The sequence below is a fragment of the Lygodium microphyllum genome, chromosome 22, assembly GCF_053477565.2.
Source record: "Lygodium microphyllum isolate KBCC chromosome 22, Lygodium_microphyllum_v1.1.10, whole genome shotgun sequence".
NCBI lineage: Eukaryota > Viridiplantae > Streptophyta > Polypodiopsida > Schizaeales > Lygodiaceae > Lygodium > Lygodium microphyllum.
In genome coordinates, this window is record NC_141156.1 from 45,983,313 (window position 1) to 46,006,302 (window position 22,990).

The 22,990-nt window shown below is 40.2% G+C and overlaps 1 protein-coding gene across 3 annotated transcripts; it reads left to right on the forward strand.

The window, feature by feature from the left end:
* The first annotated feature begins 9,487 nt into the window (after positions 1–9,487).
* Positions 9,488–19,569, forward strand: LOC148017100 (F-box/kelch-repeat protein SKIP25-like). 3 transcript variants are annotated; one of them, XR_015687878.1, is made up of 5 exons: positions 9,488–10,765; positions 10,923–11,145; positions 18,110–18,521; positions 18,629–19,087; positions 19,196–19,569. XR_015687878.1 is itself a non-coding variant. In XM_087662959.1 (2 exons), the coding sequence occupies exons 1-2, from the start codon at positions 9,536–9,538 to the stop codon at positions 11,094–11,096; spliced, it is 1,404 nt and encodes a 467-aa protein (XP_087519085.1). In that variant the 5' UTR covers positions 9,489–9,535; the 3' UTR covers positions 11,097–12,509. The 3 variants fall into 3 exon arrangements, 1 of the variants encoding a protein (XP_087519085.1); XR_015687879.1 differs by lacking the exon at positions 10,923–11,145; XM_087662959.1 differs by lacking the exons at positions 18,110–18,521; positions 18,629–19,087; positions 19,196–19,569 and having other exon boundaries at positions 9,489–10,765; positions 10,923–12,509.
* The last annotated feature ends 3,421 nt before the right edge of the window (positions 19,570–22,990 follow it).

A 22,990-nucleotide genomic window follows, 5' to 3' on the forward strand; every position in this document is an offset into this window, starting at 1 on the left:
AAACCATCTTTGTAGATGTTTTCAATACACATGATATATATCCAATTTTAAATTTGCAACCTCTTATCTTACCTTGGCCAACTTAGTGCTAAGAGTGGTCAATCCACCAATAGTCGATGGCTAGCCTACAAAATGCTCATAGCTACTACTAAGTTGGGATCTACAAGGTGACATTGGCTATAAGGTGACATCTCTCTCTCTCTCTCTCTCTCTCTCTCTCTCTCTCTCTCTCTCTCTCTCACATATACTTCTTCGTTTTAACAAAGTTATAGAATACTTTCGAACGTTGATGCTCTGATGCTGAATCCTGGTCCCTGGAGAAAGGCGAATACTGGCTTGGGTGATCGGGGCGTGTGTGTGAACGGGGACAGGCTGGCGTCATCGACGTGACGTGAGTTGTGATCTTGTGGCTCAAAAAGGTCGCCTTCATTGCTACCACGCGAATGGAACGACCCGCGGGCCGCCAGCTTTTCGGACTGCATCTTAAAGACGCCTCCAGACAAACCTTTTCGACACTATTCTCTCGTAAATTCACCGACTCTAGTTTAAACTTTAAACATGCCGTCAATCTTTTCTCTTGTTGAGGCAACTTGGGGATTCATAGCTGTTCCCGTGTGAACACCATCGTCCTGGCAAGGAAAAGCTTCCTTAAGGTAAGTGGAATTGAAGCTCCAATGGGTAACTTTCCCATCATAGCCTCTTTCCCCTTCGTTTCATGAAAGCAAAGACTTTCACTTCCCCAGGTCACTATCATGCCTTTCACACAATAACTATGGGGATAGGGAAAGGAGAGAAAATGACAAAACCACTTTCAAAGATAATGGCACATCTTCTTCCCTTAAAGACCCGTAGTTTGGCACTGTTCGGATTGAAAACATGATACTGATAGGCATCTCATTCTAACAAGAAGGACAATGAATTGTGGATTCTTTGAGGGCCTCCTAGAATTCCCTCTTCAACACAAGCATCTATACCAATGCCAGCTCCCTACAGCAACATATTTGGAAGCAAAATATTCTACAAAATGGTAGCAATACTGAACGGGTGTGTGGTGTAGAAAGACATTGACCCCATGAAGTTCTACAAGAGAGAGATGTTGCTTTTGGACTAGATGGTCAGTCTTAGGGTGGTGTGTTGCAACAAGATTGGCATCTTGAAAGTAATAATTGACATCTAGAGGCTTCTGGAACTTAGCCAAATCATGGCCAAGGAAGCCAACAGGTGACTCTAGATGGTGTGACGCCAATGACCGGAAAGCAAATTGGAACTCTAAGTATGCATGTTGGGAATTTGTCAGTGTGGATGTCTAAAAATTTCCCCTTACTCTTATCCAAATGGTCACCTAAATTCAATCCTAGAATAGATAAACTTAGTAAGGTACCCATTGGTTTGAACTTATAGATCTTCCACAAAACATGTGGCCTTTTGTTAGGTCTCAGATAGCACCATTATATTTGATCAACCTGCACTAGTTTCCACATGTCCTTATTGAAATAGATATGAGCAAGAAACTACCTGATTTTTTGCTTATCTCACACTCAAAGGGTAGAGTAATCACAAAATACCCCTTAGCCTACAAGAACCTTCCCATTGCATGCTTCAAATGTAGTCATTTCAACAGGGACTACCTTGAGCTTAAGCCAAAAGATTCCATAGAGAATACAGAAGAAAACAAATTCTTAGGTGATAGCCTCTAAACAATCCAAAAAGAGGAAAAAAGAACGATACTCATAATCAAAATAATAACCTAGGCTCAACCAAGAAGAATATGAATAGCAATAGGTATTCATCCCTCCTCATAGAGATTTGTGATAATAATGGGGGCCTAAAGTTACTAGAGGGGAACCCGGCTCAAAGAGGGGGCTCAAACTTAGGAAGTAATGCAAGCTAGAGTAAGAGTGGTGAGATATCAAACCAAAAGTAGCCCCATAGTCCTTAACTTGCATATTGGACTCTAACCTCATAGAAATAAAAATCCATGACACTCTTAATAACCTTGACAATGGGAAGATCCCTAGCCTTGATGGACTTGCCAATGAATTCTATAAGGAATTCCAAGAATTTCTCACTCTTCCCCTCCTCTAAGTTTGGAGAGAATCCATAAAGTTTAGAGCTCTACCAATAGACATTAATCAAGCCTAACTCATAAAACTAATTCACAAAAGAGATGCTAAGAGTATTCTCTCCAACTAGAGACCAATCACATATCTCTCAATCGCCTACAAACTATTTGCAAAAGATCTTGCTAGAAGACTTAGTCCTTGTCTTGATTGGCTGGCTGAGGAAGGAACAAAAAGGATTTATAAGGGCAAATACATTCTTGACTCTGTCATTAGTCTATGGAAAGTATTTGAATATGCACAAGAAGAAACTAAGACCTTCTTTCCTTCAAGATAGAACTTAATAAAGCCTATGACAAGCTAGATTGGTGCTTTATCCTTTAGTCTCTCCGAGGCATGGGGGTTAGCAAAAGATTCATCAGGTTTGTAAGTGCCCTATTTGGTAATGCTTGCGCTAAAGTTTGAGTAAATGGGGAGCTATTAGCCTCCTTCCTCCTGTATAGGTCTATCAAATAGGGATGTCCACTAGCCCACCTACTCTTTTCCATATTTAGAGATGCTCTAGGATGGGTAGTCAAAGAAGAGATTAGAGAGAGTAGGCTTAAAGGACTCAAAATCCTAAAATATTAAGGGTTCTAAAGCTTTTTGCAAATGACACCAATGGAATAATAAATAATGTCTCCTCATCTATCAAAGCATTTTGGAATTGATTCTAAACCAAAATTGAAATAAATGCTCTAACTTTGCCCCCTCCCCAATGGCTAATTGATGGAAGCTCCAAAGAAATAGAAGAAGGAAAGTCTTTAGATGGTTGGGTATCCCTATGGGATTTGGGGTAAGTGACTCAAACAGAGATGGGAGTGGACACTAAACAAAGTAAAAATGAAGTTGGAGTATCTTAAAGGTTTACAATGCTCCTTTGCATGTCCCTCCACCATTTATTTCATGTCTTGTTGGAAGCTAGACGAACCTTTCGATTGAAACATTTTGAAATTCTAGCAACGAATTTCGTTTGGTTAAGAGATTGTGAGAGTCTTGGACTTCCAAAACCTATCTAATTTGGCAGAAAAGATGGCTACTAAATGGATAGTAAGAGCATTCATGTAGAAAAATGACCCGATCCTACATAGTCGTAATACATTCTCCCTTTAGGAATTCCCCAGATGGAAAGAATACAAGGCAATCATTGTGGCTTTTAGTCAATTCAAAATAACAGTCAAAGGATGCTATGACTTATTTAATAGTATTAATTGGAGTGCCTAGCTCCCCTTTCAAAGAACATGTTAGGCTCTCCCTAATCAGGAATTTTACTCTCCCATTGTATACTTTGGACTCAATTTGGCAAGTTCATCATTTTTCAAATGGAACAATAGTAGCAAAGTAGCTCCCCTTGGCATAGAAAGTCTCCAAGAAAGGGATAAATATATGGAACAATATCTAGGACTTCAACTCAAGGACCAACTCTCTAGAGAATCATTCAACTCAATAGAGGCTCCAACTACAGAGGAATATTATGGGCTAATGACAACCATTTCTCCCAACTCAAAACCTTAATGAAGACAAAACAAGATAATTGTTAAACTAAACAAAATATGGAACTTGAATTGTTAAGAGAGAGATGAGAGAGAAAAAGAGGGAGAGAGAGAGAGAGAGAAAAGAAAAGAAAAAAAAACACATACACACAAAAGCAAACCAAAATATAATGTGTGTGGGAGTGAAGTTATCATGTGGCAACTTTGTTTCCTACACAAAGTTGCTTCATGATAGCTTTATGTGAAGTTGTCGCCCCGCAAATCAACCTAGTGCAAGGAATACCAATTCTCTTTATGATACTTGCCTCTTCTTTTATAGTATAATGTAATTGTTTGTATGCATGTATATCATAACAAGAAATACTTTATGAGACCAATAGTTTTCTCACAAGATTGTTGTAGTCTATGTTTGGTTATGGTAGATGATGAGATCATTCTCATTAGTTCTAATGAGTAAATATGTTTTGTGCCTCTCATATTGAGTATATACTACAAATCATTCATCTACATACTTTTCATGTCTCATGTTGAGTATATACCATGAATCAATTATCTAACTTTTACTACATGCCTAGTTAACATACATGGAAGCATGTATATATTCCCACCACTAATGAAATTATGATTGAGGCTTATGACTAGGTGTGGTAAGGGTGTAGCTTTTGAATTGTTTACATCAACTTGTAATCCATATTAGCAATTAAGTTAGATAATGAAATCATAAGGTAAGCCTAATTAATATTGGATAAATTTAACCACAATGTTTCATAAGGGATTGACTCAAAAAAGAGAGTTTGTGTAAGGGCCTTGCATTGATTCAAATAGTCATACTAACGAAGTAGATCAATATCGGTGGCTCACATTCCAAAATTCAATGGTTACTCAAATCAAGTCTACATATTTTGCTACATTCTCAAAATAAAAAGTGCTCCAAAATACTACATATTGGTGCATAATCACAAGATCTAGTTATTAGGATCTAGGTACTTGATGAATAATCACAAGATGTTACTTAAACTAAGGGCTAAGATTGATCACATTGATGGAATGTTAGCTTTGTTTGAACTTGTTTCACCTATATTTTCACAAATGGTGATTAGGGAATCAATATGGATAATGATGATCAATAATTAATTGATTTGAAACTTTATGTCTAGTCAATGGTTTTGGATTGATATGGTTTTGAAACTTTATGTCTAATCAATGGCTTTGGATTGAAATGGTTTTGAAACTTTATGTCCATCAATGGTTTTGGATTAATATGGGATACCTATGTCTAGTTAACAAGCCTAAAAATGATTTAGATATACTAATGCTTTGGTGTCACATACAATTGTGTGTCTCATTTAGTAAACTCAAATGGAGTATAGTCATATTGCTTATGAGTGGTACTCAAATCCAAGAAGTTCTAAGATTTTTCCATTATGTGCATGAGCTAACATTCATTAAGGAAATCACAAGCAATAAGATAGTAATGTGCATGAACTAGAACTCATTAGGCAATCACAATAAGATTTGGTTTTAGGTTAATCTTAAGATTTTTCTAATCAACACAATTAATCAATATTCAAAAGAATATAACCATAAGTAGTGACCATTAGACGTGGGTTGATCTTGAGGATGCCCAAATTCAAATTTTTGATTGAAGTAAAATAGTAGCAATATTAAGCTAATCTAGGGCTTAAGGTGGTTAAGACAAGCTTAATTTCAAGTAGGTCAATCTTGAGATTCGATCTAGGACTTGAGATGGGCTAAAGAAGCATATCCATTGAGATCTAGACTAGACATATGTATATGTCTAATGTTCAAAACATTACTAATAATATTGTTGAACAAGCACTAGCTTGGTCTAGGTTTGATATTGATTGGATAACCACAAGTTGTTTTGTAGATTTTAGGATTGTATTTATCCACATTATTAGATATGACAAGCTCTTTTTTTAAATAATTCAAAAAGGTGGTATTGATTTGTATTGCTACATTGAAATTGATCAAGGCTAACACAATTTATAAGGAGGATTTTCTCTCCATAAGGCAACTTTTCCTTGTCAATATCACAAGTATATCACCAAGATGGCATGGATAAAGCATGGAAAATCTAATCGTTGATAGGGGAAAACAATCATGTTTTATTTTGAAGATACTTCAAATTTGTAAAGATTTGGTATGAATCATCTACAGAGAAGTGGTTATCTTGGTGGGTGATCGCAAATGAATACCTTTATCTAGTTATTGGACTTAGCAAAATGAGTGTTTGAATTCTCTTTCGTACATGCTTTTTTATAAATAAATCTATATGGAACTTCTCTTGTTGAATTATCCCTTAAGAAAAAATTCTTTGTAGCAAGCACATAGTAAACAAGTTGTCCTTTCTAGATTTGATGTGCTACTATGACAACATATGGATCTTGCCACAATCTCTTTATTTGGAAAATAAGAATTCATCAAGTAGGTGATTATACTAAAGCACTCTCACTACTATGAATGTTGTTGAACCACTCATACAAGGTAATGAGAAGAGTAACTGAAGCATCGATGCTTTGAAGGTGCCATGTCTATGTCTTTCACTTTGCCAAATCCATTCTCAATTGCACTTGGTTGTTTTTTGTTTTGTGCTTGAGAGTCATGCCCTCTAAATGAAATTTTATACCCAAAGAACCTTGGTGGTACATGTCTTACAATATATATTGTCCAAATGGTGTAATACTTACATTTACATTAATCAATATGTTCTTACACTTGCATACATGATATAGAATGGAATAAACGTGCTATGGAAGGTAATAACAAAGGGAAATTTCTATGAGATTCAAAATTCTTAGTTTACCAAACTCAAATTACTATTGATGTTGATGACTCTATCCACCCATATACTCTTATGTGCTTCAATGGTGATTTGGACCAATGCTAGCCATTAGCCAGTATAATATTTACTTGTGTATCCTAGGAACATTCATATATTGCAAAGGTTGGGGGCTTTTCCCCCACAAATCCTTGCTTGAGAACTAGTAAGTCCCTTGTGACCTCAACTAGGGGCAAGAAACCACACCTAAGCCCCATAATAATAAAAGGATGGATGACATAACAATAGATATTTATATGTGATTTTATGACATTTGATGCTAAAAGAGAACTTGACATAGTGGAAGGTAATGGCAAACATGATAAATACTTGAAGGAGAATATGAAACTTTATTATACCAAATTGAAGATATGCTTGATGCTTGATGACTCTATTCACTCATGTGTGCTCATGCAAGATTGGATAGTGATTTGGACAAATGATGAATGAATAGTGAGTGTAGAAGGTGTGAGATCTTAGTATTCATGATGTACCCTAAAGGTAACAATGCCTGTTTAATTTACCCAATTATGTTGACTTATGTGTCCTAGGAAATATTTCATATGCTATTTGGGTGGGGGATCTTGCCCCCAAATCTCTATTATGGAGCTTCTATGCTCCCTTCCTCACCTAAACGACACAATCAAGGGCCCTATTAACTATCGACACCTAACATAAGGCGCCTAATTAGGTATATGCACCACTACCTTTAATCACCTTTCCATTTGGCCATTAGTACAATCTACATTACCATCTAATCTACTAGGGTAGGCCCCTTTCAATCTTGTACTAGGAACCCTACAAATGATCCATGCCCTCATGGCTTCTTATGATTTGGGGACCTTACAATATAGTTAGGCACTCATTGTCATGGTTGGCTGGTTGAGGGGTGGGTTGTTGAGTAGACTCTAATCATAGATGCAAGTGACACAATTACTTGATACAGGTCTAATCTCTCGATAAAGTTCGTGCTTTGAAGGAATTGCATGAAGCTCGCAAAAGTGTGATCCATTGAGGGAGGAGGGGTGTGGTTGGAGAGTTAGAAAATGAAAATGAGGTCCAATTAATGGTCTTTATAGGCAATAGACTTAAAGTTTTAGTTTTTTAAAAATCTATTACATGTTTTAAAATAGATTTTTGAGATGTTGAAAAAGCAAATTACAAAACAACAATGTGTAAAATGTTAATGAATCAAAATTATGCATAAAAAATAAAAAAAATATGTTCGCCACACTTAGTTTGAATAAATCCATACTTCTCTTATGTTTAAGCTCATAAATAAAGCTAAAACTTGAATGTTCCTAGCCATCCATGTGGGTGGAGGTCTCATTTGATATCCAGTGGCCACATTTATTTTGTCAATACATCCAAAGTTGAACTACCCCTCAAGCACGCAAGTACACATGTAGAAACACATAAATATCACACTTACACACACATACCCTTTTATGCATTGTTTCTATGTCATTGATACAAAGAAGAAGCACTCATTTTAAGGAAGCTTCATAATAGTGTTAATTGGAACATGATTGAAATCTTGATAGGTAAGGCTTTTGTAGAAAGTATAAGTCCATAATAGGTAATGAATGTGGAAGAGGAGAGGCACAAATTGGGTAGTTAGTTGGTGCTATTCATCTCCAAGCAAGCAAGTTGAATTGTAAGTGCAGATCTCCATAAAGACCATAGACACCTCTTTGTTTAAGTAGTGCTACATGAATGTAGATATGCACTATGTTCAATTAACTATTAGTTGGGGTGGCCCCCAACAACGCATACATGCCCTTTTCTTGATCTAGTAGGCCAAACCTCCTTAAGAGGCAAGACATACCTAAGCAAAATTTTCTTCCACAAGTTTATGTATGTGAAGTTTAGTAAGGTGTGGATAGGAGTTAATGGAGTACCTCCAGTGGTGGTCCTCCATGAACTCACTAGAGTTAAAACACATGGCAACCATCTATTTGTAAATATTTTGTTCTATCTCCTCAAGTCTCCTTTCTCTCACCCCTCTCTATTTTCTAAAAGGCTATCTCTCTCTTTCTCTCTCTCTCTCTCTCTCTCTCTCTCTCTCTCTCTCTCTCTCTCTCTCTCTCTCTCTCTCTCTCTCTCTCTCTCTCTCTCTCTCTCTCTCTCTCTCTCTCTCTCTCTCTTTGCGAAGGTAGGGTCCACCTCAAGGATGCAAGTGTCTGGTTGCTATACTTTAACTTCTATTTGTACATGCCCAAGTCAATGGACTTGGGTAGGGCACAACTCTAAGAGTCACACCCCACTCAAGTCATTTGCCTTAAGTGTGTGTGGCAAGCATAGCCAATTGCCAAGGTCATGTAGGCATTTGACTATTGATGTGGACACACTGAATTAAAGGGGAGAGAAGGAAATGGTTCGCTGTCAAAGGAGAGAGAAGGTGTTCACTACTTGGCTCCTCTTGCAATTGTTTGTGGCCACATCAGGTCTTCTACTACAAGAAGCCCATGTAGTACCCTCACTTTTAGAGGGACTACAATGACTTAGTGGTGTGTTGAGAAAGGTGCATGTCAGTGGACCCCTCTTAGATTAGTTGACTTGGTGAAAGTTTCAATTTCATGCCTTGGTTTTTTGCAACTTCGATGACTCGACCAGGTCTACTGACCTAGGCGTGTCCCAATTCTAAGAAACTTTCTTTCGAAATCATACTTTAAACTTGGTAGTTAGTGGTGACCATCCTCTCACGACCTAGACTTAGCTCCATAGTCCCGGCTCTTTCCATCATAGCAGAGAGTCGAGACTAGAGAGGGAGAGCCTGGGCCCTGGAGGGGATTTGCTACTGTCGCGTAAACATCAATGGTATCGTAGGATAATACTTACTGGCTTCAGGACAAGGGAACACTCCCATGGTAGTAGGCCAGGTTTATCAGTTTCTTCATTTTGTACCCCGCCAAATCGAGGCCCATGTGGGACACCAGGGCAAAGGACGGGCCCAAGAGGAGCAGGCAGAACACAGAAGTTGGCAAAATTGTCAGCTTGTGCTTTTGTGTCTAATGGATCCACTATCATGTCACATGTGTCCATCATCATCACCGTTATCATAACCTAAAGGTGAGAGAGAGTGTGTGTGTGAGAGAGAGATGTCCCGCAAGGATGTACAGAAACAGGACGAGGACGGGCATAATGATGCTGGATATTGCTATTGTTTTTGCGGCAGCGTCTCCACTACTTCTTCATCTACTTCCTCTCATTGCTCTACCGACCTGTCATTGATACCCGGCCTGCCGAATGAGCTTGCACTGCTATGCTTGGCTAGGGTTCCGTCTCTGGTGACGCTGTGGACAGTGTGCAGGGCATGGCGGCGCATGCTGTCAACGTCGGCCTTGTTCCAGAGGCTGCGCTTCACTCTGGCCATGCCCCCTCAGCTCTGGCTGTACGCCCTGCTGCGCAACCCTGCCGACGGCCTCTTCTCGTGGCACGCCTTCGACCCACTCTGCAGCGCCTGGCACGCTCTGCCCGCCTTCCCGTCCGTCGACCTCCAGCTGTCTACCCCGAGCTTCATTGGCCTAATGCACCCGGTCCAGTGCGCCAGCTCCGCCACCAAGCTGTTCATGCTGGCGGCCTCCCGCTCCACGTCAGCGCCAGGCCATCCTACCAGCGCGCGACATGTAAGTGCCCGGCAGCACCTCGCCCCCGCCCTCGACCGGCCCCTCGTCTTCGACGCCCCCTCCAAGCGCTGGACGCGTGGCGCCCCCTTCCGCGTGCCACGTCGCTGGTGCGCCTCCGGTGTCGCCTCGGGCAAGGTCTATGTGGCCGGTGGCTGCGCCGCTCACTGGGACGTCAGGCTGTCCAAGGAAGTCGACGTGTACGACCCCGAGCGTGACACGTGGCTCGTCGCGCGGCCTCTGAGGTCCTCCAAGTTCAGTGGGGAGGCGATCACGGCCGTTAATCACAAAGGACGGCTGCACATGGTGAGCGGAAAGGGCGTGCTGTGGAAGGTGGGGGTCATCTACGACCCGGGTTCGGACACGTGGGCGGACATGCCGCGCGGGATGAGGAATGGGTGGACGGGATGCTGCGTGGAGGTGGACGGGAGGCTGGTGGCCGTCGATGAGTCGGTAGGGAGGCTGAAGGCCTATCACGAAGCGGACGACAGGTGGGTGACTGTGATTGAAAACCATGCAATGCTGAAACGGTTGGAGCAAGCCGTGGCCGCGGCCGGCAAAATATGCGGCATTGTCAGAGCGGCCCGGGATGCCGGCCAGCAGCCCCAAGCTGACGTGCTACGTGTCACGCACACCCGAGGCCAGGTCATCACCTTCACGGAGCTCCATCCTCCCATAGCCAATGCCCAAGTCGTCTCCATACAGGTGCTCTCTAGCACGCCTTCCTGTTCTTGCACGTAAACTTGAATATAACTACGCCTATCATTGCCGCTGTTTCTATTCATTCACTTTATTATCATACCCATCAAGCATCGTCACGAGCTGTGTTTGCTCCATTATCACACCTCTCTACTCTTATCAGGCCAGCTGGCTTCTGCATTCAGATTTGGCATCCGCAGATTGGTGCACGTCGTCATCTCCATGTTTGAGGCGTCCTTCAATTTTGTCTGAGAGAATCCAGGACTCTCGGACCTCAACCGAGAAAGCTTCACACACCTATGTCCTAATAAGGGAGCTCCTGAGTCCTGACTCCTGAGGAGCTCTCTGAAATCACCAGCTCTATTACACGATCGTCTGTCATATCTGTACGTGCTTTCGTTTGGCTTATTATCGCGCGGCACTTACGCCTTGTACTTCTAGCATTTCCATTTCTGTTTTTCGGTCATCTCATAATTAAATCATCCTTGGATTATATATATATATATGAAAAAATTAGGACTGCACTTAGTTTTATCACTTTAGGTTTAACCTCCAAGTAGCATGTGTTCTCAAGAGTCCTCACAAGGGAGATGCCCCTCTATTTGGTGAAAACCATTTAGCAAACTCCAACCTCGTTCTTTGTCTAGGTAGATGCCAGCTACATGATTTGAGAGGCTTTGCAACTACCCTAGCATGAGTACAAAGGTATGTTTTCTTTTTTGGGTGTTTGGGGGCGGGGGAGTTGTGCATAGTGTATTATCAATTTTATGGATGTATTCATATGCAAGCCTACAAGCATGTTGACCATGCATTATAGTTCATGTCAACACTCATTAGAGTCGCACATAAATGCAACATGTGATGACATATTCAAAATTGTTTGAGGTTTTTCCTCATTTGAGAAAACAAGTAGCATTAAGAAATAAAAGAAAGTAGAGCAAGACAATTTAATAGAGATTTTGTTCGACCTTTCTTACTAGTTAAGGAATCATGACCCGTACTAGCTAAGGTAATTTGCTTTTCTCTCTTTTTCTTACTTGGTTGCTCTTGTTGTTAATCTTTTCTTCTCATGCTTATGTTGTTTTGAGGACTTGTTTGGGATTCACTTACCCCTCTTCTTTGAGAGTTACAAGCTCTATCAAACAAAATTTTAGTATAGAGATAGACATAGCAATAGGCACAAACTTGCAATTAACAAAACTAAAAAAAACTACCTAGTGTAGTAGTTATGGCATTGTTTGCCTCTTTCGAATTTTTGTGACTTTGTGCTTACATGTGTGTATGATTGTAGGTGGAGATGAATGTGTACAATTGAAACTCTTCAAATTTAATATTTTTCTTACTTGTTTGCTCTTGATATTAATCTTTTCTTCTCATGCTTGTGTTGTTTTGAACACTTGTTTGGGAGTCACTTACCTCTCTACTTTGATAGTTACAAGTTCTATAAAAGAAAAATTTGATATAGCAATAGCACATTGATAGGCCTAATCTTGTAGTAAAAACTAGATAGTACAATAGTAGTTATGGCACTGTTTGTGTTAGTGGACACTTTGTGATTTTGTGCTTACATGTGTGTATGAATGCATGTTTATGGAAAGAGAACGACATTGACATTTTTTGTCCTTACACAATAAAATTTGAAAAGTTTCAATTGTAGATATTCATCTCCACACCACCATCTGGTGTATAAAAATAGACATCAATGTCTGCATAGTAATTGTATTCATCTTGATTGAGAGCACTGAGATTTACCAAGCTATAGATTAGACATGGGTTTTTTTGGGGGGTTGGGGGGGGGGGGTGGGGGAGCGCTTTGAGAGGCTAAGTAGACATTTGTTATTTGATTATATGTATACTTACATGGCACAACAATTGGTAAATTTCACAAACAAAAGAGAGCCATAATGTGTGTTTTGATAGGTAATCATAAATTGTGATTCCCCTTGTTATGGTTCACTACTATGTACTTCGTGGAGCTCACATTGGGACTTTTCTTTACAGCCTAGACTAGGTGTACATCTATATTAATGGAATGTTTAGGCTAGGTTTAAAGCATCAGGTATGCAATCATAAGTGTAGGCATAAGCTAAGCTAGATGTAGATGTACACCAAGCTAGGCTAGATGTAGTTAGGTGTAGACTAACTTGCTTGATGTAGACATATACATAAACATAGGCTAGGCATGGCTAGGCCAGGTGTAAGCATCATTAGGTGTAACATTTGCTAGAGGTAGGCTAGATTAGGCTACATGTAGGTGTTGGCATAGGCATAAGCATAAGCTTAGTTAGTAGGCTAGGAATAGGTGTAGGGTAGGCTAGGCTAGATGTAAGTGTAGGTGTAAGCTAGCATAGACATATGGTTCTATCTAGCTTGTGATACACCATGTCTACCCTAGGCTTATCCTAGCCTAGCCTATATCCACACAATGTCTACACCTACACCTATGCATATGCCTAGCCCACAGTCTATACCTAGCCTAGCCTATATCATTTGACATTTGTGCCTACACCTATCCCTATATCTTACACCTAGCATACATCTAGCCTAGTGTATTGCTAGCATATGCCTATGTGTAACTTAGGCTAGTACACCTACACCTAGCTTATGCATATACCTAGCGTAGCGTAGTCTAGCTTAGCCCTACCTAGCCTAGTCTACATCTAGCATAGACTAGTTTGCAACTATATTTAGCATAGCCTACACTTAGTTATTTTTGTACACATACCCATGTGTACATCTATTGTAGCCCATGCCTACTAGCTTGGATCTAGCGTATACCATGCCTACCTTGGCATAGTCTTGCCGACACCGTATTTATGTCTTGTCTAGACTAGCTTACATTTGTACGTAGGCTACACATAAATCTAGGTATAGGGAAGGTGTAAACTAGGCTAGATGTAGGCATAAGCTAAGAAGACATAAATTAGGGTAGATATAGGTGTGGCTAGGCTAGTCATAAGCTAGACATAAGAGGCTAGGCACAAGAGATAGACATACATATAAGTTAGGCTAGATGAAGGTCTAGACAAGGGCATAGACTAGGCTAAACATAGGTATATATAATTAGGGTAGAAAATGCTTCAAAAAATATCCATGTAAGAAAGTGACTAGGTTTGCTAATTAGTTGAGGTTTTAGAAAAACTCTCCCTAGAAATTTGGTTGATTAGATGTGATTAATGAGATAATATATGGATCATTTGAGAGGTCAATTATTAAGTATCTATCTTCCTTAATTGTATCAAGGATCACCATTTTAGTCATTTTTAAAATATTTTTTGAAACTTGCAAAATCTTGTACTAGGATTTTCGCACCAATACCACATTGAGTTTTTTTCCACCTCACATAGTGAGGCATTCTCTTTTTTACAATTTATTATTGCCTTCTTTGTAGTTTTATCATTAATCTGTTCTCTCTTTTTCACACTACTATTCGATCTCTTTGATTTTGTCACCTGGTTGTTTCTATTATACAACAGTGTCTACAAGTATGTCTTCAAGTGATATGGGCACATGTGTAAAGAAGGGACCTAAAGAAAGAAGAGAGATACTACGAGAAGAGAGAGAGAGTGGACGACAAGATAGAGATGGTTGGTAACCATGAAAGGATAAGAAAGAAGCTTGAGAAGGTGAAAAGATAAGTTATATTATTCAAAAATGACCCCTGTAAAAGTATTATTCATACTTTTTATACTTAGGTCATTGTGCCACTAAGTATTATTCAAATATTTCCTCCCATTACAATCCATGCTTGCTTGGATGTTTTTGTCCTCCAAGATAAAGAAATGAAGGACTTATTACATGGATTACAAAATTGTAATCACTACAAGGGTACACATATATAGCGACACTAAGTAGCGACTTTTTTTTTCGACGTCGGTATTAGCGTCGGTATCCGCGTCGCTAAAAATGTTGGTAATAGCGACGACTTACTGCGGCAAAATTTCGTCAAAACCCGAACGTTTCTTTCATATGAGCATATGAGCGCGCGAAGGCGGAGAGAAAGAGAAAGGGAGGTGAGCAAGGAAGCAAGCCGCAAGCCGCATGCGAGGAGAGGAGCGTCGCCCACACGAAGAGGTCGTGGAAGAAGAAGAAAGCACGACAGTATGCCCTGTTTTGGTTTCTTTACAATCTTTGTTTTGCTTTGCAATGTAGGTTAGAAAGTATTGGTTTGTCTTCGATCTTTGTGTTGCTTTGTGTTGCTTTGGAATGTAGGTTAGGAAGTGTTGAAAGAGAGAGAAATGGAAGCGAGTGTTTTCAAAAAAAAAAATTGTGTTGGTTTTTATTCTTTGCAATGTAGGTACAAAAATGTATGTGTGTGAGCATAGTTTAGAACCGACCTCAAAGATAGATAAGTTTAGAGCCACTCAAAGAGATAGGTATGAAAATTTAAAAAAAAAGACCTGAAATATATATAGTGGAGTGGTCCCAATATACAATATAGAATCGTTATTAAATTATCATTCCATTACATCGCAGTCAAGATGTGTAGCACTCACGACCAACATGGTGGTGATCGTGAGGCTTAGCTCAATCAACGTGTCCCCTGTCCATGCATGCAATGCAAATTGGCCATTCGTCGGAAACGTCGTTTGTCCATAGAGCATATGCAACGGTATGGAGAGTTTCGAATTGAGATAATCGACCAAGCAGTCTTGAATTACGAGATTGCGGTAAGTTCTCTCTCATTATGTACTATATAACATGTAATTGATTTAAGTATAACAGTTTGGGGTTATCTTAGAAGTTAGCTCCTTAACGTCCTTTACAGGGTCAGGGCCATGTCAATACATTGCAGTCCGCAGATCTCTTGCGTCCAGTAATGCGGGTTCGTCTGTGCTCTATACAAATGCCATCCGAGATAACTAACTGTCTCATAGAAGGTGATAACTCTCAACCCCCTTCTATGGGTGAGAATGCTGGAGACATGGACGATCCTCCCGCTTTTTTGGAGCTCGAGTTAGAGGACATGATCAAATCATTGCTTCCAATAGACTCGGAATCCCAAGATCCTTTAATTGCGGAGGCTGCCATTCCATTGTATGATGGGAGTCGGGTATCCCGTTTGAAGACACTTCTTGCATTGTTGAGCATACAAACAAAGTATGGATGGAGCGATGCGAGTGTGACAGAGCTATTCAGGTATATTATGATGTGTATGATTCTTTATTGAAATCCATTAAAATGTGCTATGTAGTACTCTAATAACATGCTTCATTGCAATTTGTAGAATGTTGAAATCTTACATTTTGCCTACCCAAAACACGATGCCTGAGTCTTGTGACGATGCAAGACAAGTGCTGCAAAAGCTAGGCATGGATTATAATTGCATTCATGCTTGCCCCAATGATTATGTTCTCTTTTGGGGAGAGTTTGAATTGTTGGCCATATGTCCCAAGTGCGGTGAGGACAGATATCGAAATGACTTGCAAGGACAGACTGTTCCGCAGAAGGTTTACGTTCCACCTCCTATAGTGTATGCCCCGTGGTCCTTGTTAACTACAATATACCGCCATGGCTTTCCACCAAGAAAGGACACCCTCTGCTCAGCTTGCTTGTGCATGGACGATACAAAGTCAAGAATATGGATGTCTACCTCTCTCCACTGATTGATGAGCTAAAGGAGTTGTGGGAGAGAATTGTAGTGGAGGACATGAGCAAACATATTGGTAAGCGATCCGCAACTATAAGGGCAATTCTTATGTGGACCATGCATGACTTTCCAGGTTATGGAGAATGCTCTGGTAAAGCGTGTTTTCTTATTTTGCTAGTTTTCTTTGAGCGATGTTGGTATCATGACATGCCTCATTGTACATGTGTGTTCTGCAGGGCTAGTCACGTCAAGTTACCATGCATGTCCTCTGTGTGGACCAAGGTTGGATTCTCGTATGTCAAAATCTATGAAGAAGATGGTATTTGAGGGACATGGGGCTTTTTTGCCAGAGGGTCATGTCATGAGAGAAGGATTTCTTGGTCGCCCTCCTGCGAGAATGAATGCATTGAGCTGGTTTGATCGCAGGATGGTGGACCAAGACTCGCTTCCCAGTGGAATGCGACGCTTCTCAATTTTCTAGGAGCTGACTTATTGGAAAAAACTAAAAATTAACCACCTTTTAGATCCCATGCACATTTTTAAGAATGTGGGTAGCTTGCTATGGGACCACCTCACTGGGCAGCGAGACACACTAGGAGCAAGGATGGATTTGAAAGCAGTGGGAAAGATGGAACCATATTGGCCTGTAAGTGGCGTCGACGGTCGAGTGCAATTGCTGCGCGCTCCTTGGGTTTTGTCTGGCAATGAAGTGCGACGAGTAAAGGAAAACATCAAGTCCTTTCGCACGCCAACTGGCCTAATGCGTTCTCTCAAGACAGCATTCACAAAGGATGACCAACTGACAGGACTCAAATCCCATGATTAGCATAAGACGACATTTCAGAGTAGAGCACATCGACAAGTTACGCTCGACAATGGACTGTGGAGTGATGGCAATGTTTGAGCAGGAAAGCTGACGACGTGTTACAGATCCAAACCGTGTAGTTGCAGAGATGGAGTATTTCGAATGTTTACAGAGTATCCTTGCAATGGACTATCGAAGTTTCTCCGTGACCATATTTGATGTGCAATGATTCAAGGTTACTCTCGAAGGAGCAGGTGCAACTGTTCGGCGAGGGCCAAGTGGCTTTGTTGAGATTGACTCAACAAAGAAGTGGACCGATTTGAGTGATACATTTGTTTTGCCAAATCACTGTGAGCAAGTAAGAGTCCCTAATACTTGATGCTCTTTAGCAATCTCAAAGTGGACTTTTATACTAATCATAATATGGATCAGGTCATCTTTTTCCCTAATCCGCAACAACCTCAATGGTGGTATGTCATTCCCATGGCATCTAGGAGTATCCCCGTGTATGCCAGAACCCCCGTACCGATCGTAGAAGAGACACCTTTAATAGCGGCAATGACAGAAGGCATACAAGAAACTAGGATGAACTGCCTGGAGGACCAAGACATTTCACCTATGGAGATAGAGGAGATAGAGGATGGGTTTTTTGAAAATGAAGCAGAGTCCTCATTTTGTGGAGAATTTTGTATAGATCTCCCAGTGTATACTGAGCTATGTCAAGCTGAGATTGTGAAACCCTAAACAAAAGTGACTCGATCAAAAGGTTCCTCCCACTACAGCAATGCCACTTTTTGCAAATCGGTTAGGACAGTTTGTATGTTTTTGGAGTATGGTGTTTTGTATTATCTAATTTTTATTATTATTTTAAAATGAAGTCTTGCAAATTAAGTCTTAGTTTTATTATGTCTTGCAATTCATTATCTAATTGACTTATTTTTCCTTGTATGTGTAGGTTTAGGATTTGGGCACGGACGGCAGGATGAGTTGGGATTTTACAAATGACGACATTGACGCGATACTAGCGCGTTTCTCATCGGAGCAACTAGCACGGGTCAGAGATAGAGCTGATGCACAACTTTCCCATTCCACCTTAGCACGATCGACAGACTCTAGACGGTCCGATGCTTCGGTCTCCAGTAGATGCAGTCGCAGGTCTCGCTTTGCTTCAGAGTCACGTGATCGAGGAGGAGGTAGCTGCTGTTGTGGGGACCCGGATGCAGTCTCTCCCACTCGCACTGCCACCAGGGAGTCAACACCGTCTTTCACTGGCAGTGGTGGGCAGACGTCTACTACTCCCACTCCTTCACGCACCCCACCGATCACTCCCAGGGCCGACAAGAAGTACACGAAACCCACTCCTCCAGGTATGTATTTTCGCATGAAGATTTTCACAGTAGCACTTATCAATTCAAGTTGTGTTTGACACATTTGTATTAATGTCATGAAAGTACCCGTTTGCAAAATCTTGCAGGTTACTCGTATCTCATAGATAAGGCCTCTAGCCATTTATACATGAATGATGATGGAAAAGTTGTCATCTCTAGGATGCATGAGTTGTCCCAACAAGTATTTCGGCATAACATTACAGACAAGTGGAAGGAGATCCCAGATGCCAGCAAGGAGTACATAATCAATACATTGTATCAAGAGTTCCCTCAGCCCTCTAGCAATGATAGATTTTCGAGAGGGTGGATGATGACACTATGCGTGACTATCAGTCGCAAGGCGGTCTGATGCACGCGAATCAGTCAAGCAGGGAAAATCGAAGCCGGAGTAGCTGGATACTAAGGACTGGAGTAATCTCCAGGATGAGGCGACATCCACTCCAGACAAGTGGAAGTAGCAGAAGGACGCAGCAAAGGCGCGCTTGGACGCAGGATCGGTGTATCACCTTGGTAGCGGCGGCCACGCAACATTCGTGGCAGATTTCGTAAGTATTAATAGGGTAGAGTACTCTAATTTAATGATATCCATGTTGATGTATGTATTTCGAATATGAATCTCAAGTACGTTGGTTTTCAATGTTTGTGTGCCAAAGCAAGGTTTTACGAATTGCGACCCGACTGCACTAGAGGTGACATATGGGGAGAAGCATGGCTTGAGTGCCCTAATCGAGAAGCTCTATGCTCGCGGAGGACCGATAAGTAGTAATAAATATCATTCCTAATTTGAGAAATCTGTCATTATATGTCAGTTTGTATTTGGTACTCACAATTATATATGTATTTGCTGTTGTAGACTCCCTTCGATATGCCACTACAGCGAGAGGAGTTTTCTAATACGAATGAGTCGTAGAGAGCAGATTAGGCTACATAGGATTACTCCCCATCTTGTATTATGTAAGATCTTATGGCGTATTTCCTCCATATGTAATAGCAAAGTATATATGATTCGGACTTCTATGTTGTAGCATGACTCCATATTTGCTTTGTCGCAGTAGCACTTCTCAATTTAAGTTCTGTTATTTTCTTTATCAATGCAGTGCACATTTGTGTTAATTAATGTCATGAAAGTACTTGTTTACAAAGTCTTGTCATTATTTGGGATTGATTATCTAACTTCTTTGATAGCAGGAATTGTCTCTTAGCCCTGTGTGGCTCTAACTGTGGCAGGGCTACATTTGTAGCTCTGCCACAAAAAAATTTTATTCTCTGTAACCATTGGTATCAGCGTCAGAAAATAATTCTGCAATCGTCAGTATTAGCGTCGAAAATTCTCTGCAACCGTCGGTATTAGTGTCGCTAAATTAGCGACGCTAATACCGACGGTTTTGTAGCGACGCTAATATCAACGCTAATACCGACGACGGGGATATTTTTTATATATAGAGAAAACGTCGTTATAAACGTCATTATAGCATGTATATGTTGTAGTGAATGGATAGGATAGGATACTCTATGTGGACATTATAAAAGAAACTACAATCTCCAAATTTTGCATATGAAAGGTTGTTTATGTGGCTCTAAGCATATTTATCAAATGCATACATCGGCATGGAATCATAAAAATGGTAACTTGATGTGTTCTTTTCAATCATGAACTATATCATGATAGGGTAACCATGTTGTTTTTCTAGACCTTGCTATAGGAAAACTATCATAAAATTGGGTAGGCTGAACCAAAGTAACTGTTTAGTGCCTCTATAGAAATCTCTTTTAGTGTGCTTGTAGGTCATGTAAGTTGTATCTCTCTCTAAGTAATTCAAAATTTACAATAGCTCAAAATGAAGAGGTGATAGGAAGAAAATTACAATGAAATACGGCTCTTAACTTGCATCCTTTACATCCAAAGGTCATTGTAAAGATATGGGGATTATTCAAAGATGGTTGTTGACCTACATAGAGCCTCTTTCAAGCCCCTTTTTATCCATTTATTGAAATAAGAAAATCTCATGCAATAAATCTTCAATCATCTGCATATTATCATTCATTATCTCATCCTTCAGGTCATCAAGGTTCATCATACCATGTGGGGATGAGATATATAGAGCTGAAATTATCATTGCATTCTTATTGCCCTACTAAATCTTCACTTCGTATTTTGAAGGAAGATCCTTCTTCTCATGAAGCCTCAATAAGCTACTCTTGTCACTAGTAATCAAGGTTGGCTAAGATTCAACCAACTGTTTTTCCCTACATCCTTCTCTGAATCATCAATAAACTCTAGTACAATTACTAGTTTAGCATTGCAATTGTATTTGTAATCAACAAATATAGGCTTAACATATCTAAGGTATAAGCCTTGAGTATGCATTTCCCATATCTTATCACTATTGAGGTGGCTAGCTCGAGTAGCAACATGCTTCTTGCAATGATGTTCATACTGCTCATAATAGAGTGGATGCCCATAGTCACAACCACACAAATTTATCATGATTGCATTAGGTTTTCTTGAATTGTTGTATTAACCATGGTAATCAAACCAACCCAACATTTTCTTGTCTTCTACATGAGATAGCCCTTCTTGTAAAATAGCATTGCCATAAAGATATATGAGAGCCTCAGTCTATAATATATTGTTGTACCAACTGAGAAGTACAAGATGTTAGATACTATACAAGTACTTGTTTGATCATGACTGTATCTACCACTTCTTCCCTCATCATGGTATCATCAAAAACCATAAGTGCACCTGCTATACACCAATTAGATTAGCCATTTAGACATTTGGCTTGCTGAACTAAAATTCTTTTATAATACTTATAAATAGGCATATACCACTAAGAATATTGGCTAGAGTAGCCATTGCCTTCTCTTGTAATACATCAACAAACTTTCCCTGCATGGATTCCCTTGAAGGTGTTACTATGGCACTCACTAAGAAATGTATTGCATCAACATCATACAAAGAATATCTAGCTTCCTCATAAGTAAATGAGAGTGCTCTCCAATACACTAGCTACCTTATCTCTATTAGATATTTTATTATCAGGACATATGAGTTTAAGTAGTGTAGAGCTTGATGGTTCAACAGTGCATGCCACGTCCTTGAGCTTGACTTCTTAGCAAAGTATCTTCCCCATCATGCTCCTTAGAGGTTGATATTTGATTGTCAAGAAATACTCCCAATCTCATATAGAGAACCTCAAAACAATCAATAGAATACTAAGGAAAGCAATGGGAGTGGTGGAAACAGTAAACAAACTATTGTTTACTATTGCTACTATTATAGCAATTGCTACTCTTACCCCTTATTTGTCCAGTATTGTTGCTGCCCTACCACCCTTACCACAACATAATCAATCTTCACACTTTTATACTAAGTTGGTAGATTGTCACTTCAATCACCACTTGAGAATGACTTCATCCCTTCAAACATGACAGTGCTCCTAGACATCCACATCTTGTTCCATTGATTGCATAAAATAAGAGGAAGATGGCAGCATTACTAAGAGATAGGATATATTGCACCCTCTTACAAAGTAGTTCTAGGTGACATGACCAAGATTGGATTCTTATGGTTGAACCATAAACACTTGCAGAGTGATCCACATGCCCTTTAGGCTGCACGGTTGAAAATGCTGGTTTGAGAGGCAAAGCATTTATTCCACATCGTGCAAGCTCATTAAGTTATTGTGGATAGAATAAAATGGAGTCACGCAGAACTTTTGTGAGTGCCAAGCATAGCATTGAAAGTAATGTTCCAGCGGTAGTGGAAGGAGTTAAGAATGGAAATTCAGCAAAGCTTACCTAAACGAAAGTGGAACCTCCAGCAATCGGCGCCCTAGAAATGCTCACATACTACGAGTATGCTGCAACGGATCTTCCTTTACAACTTCAAGATACTACATTATGTATTTGCATAGAAGATTGAAGTAACAAAATTAGTAGAATTGATGAGCTTGAAAAGGTAAGATAGTTGAGACTCGAATTAGACTGTTAAGGAGAATGGTATTGTAGGGAACAACCTTCTGATTGTAATGTTGACAAGACAAAAGTAACCCCTACACCATCTCTGTCTAGCTTAAGCAACAAATGGTTCATAGATGCCTGAATCATTGGTTGATGGATATATTTACTCATTAACTAAGTCCTTGTGAGATCCCTGTGGGCTAGTGAGGAGGCAAGGTTTTGTGCTTTTAGCACAAGTACTACAGCAAAATGATTTGAAGTGGAGAGGTACACTACTAACTGATGCTAAAGTTGCTACTGCAATAACTGCTTGCTGCTAAGGTGACTTTGGCTGCTGCTGCGGCTGCGGCTCTATCAACAGCTGAGGTTGGCTATGCTTTGGTGGATTTCAATTCCTTGGTAATCAGTCTAGTGAGCCGATTGTACTGCAAACCAATGTATATGAAAGTGGTGTTGGGGCAAGAGCAGTGGAACATCCTGTG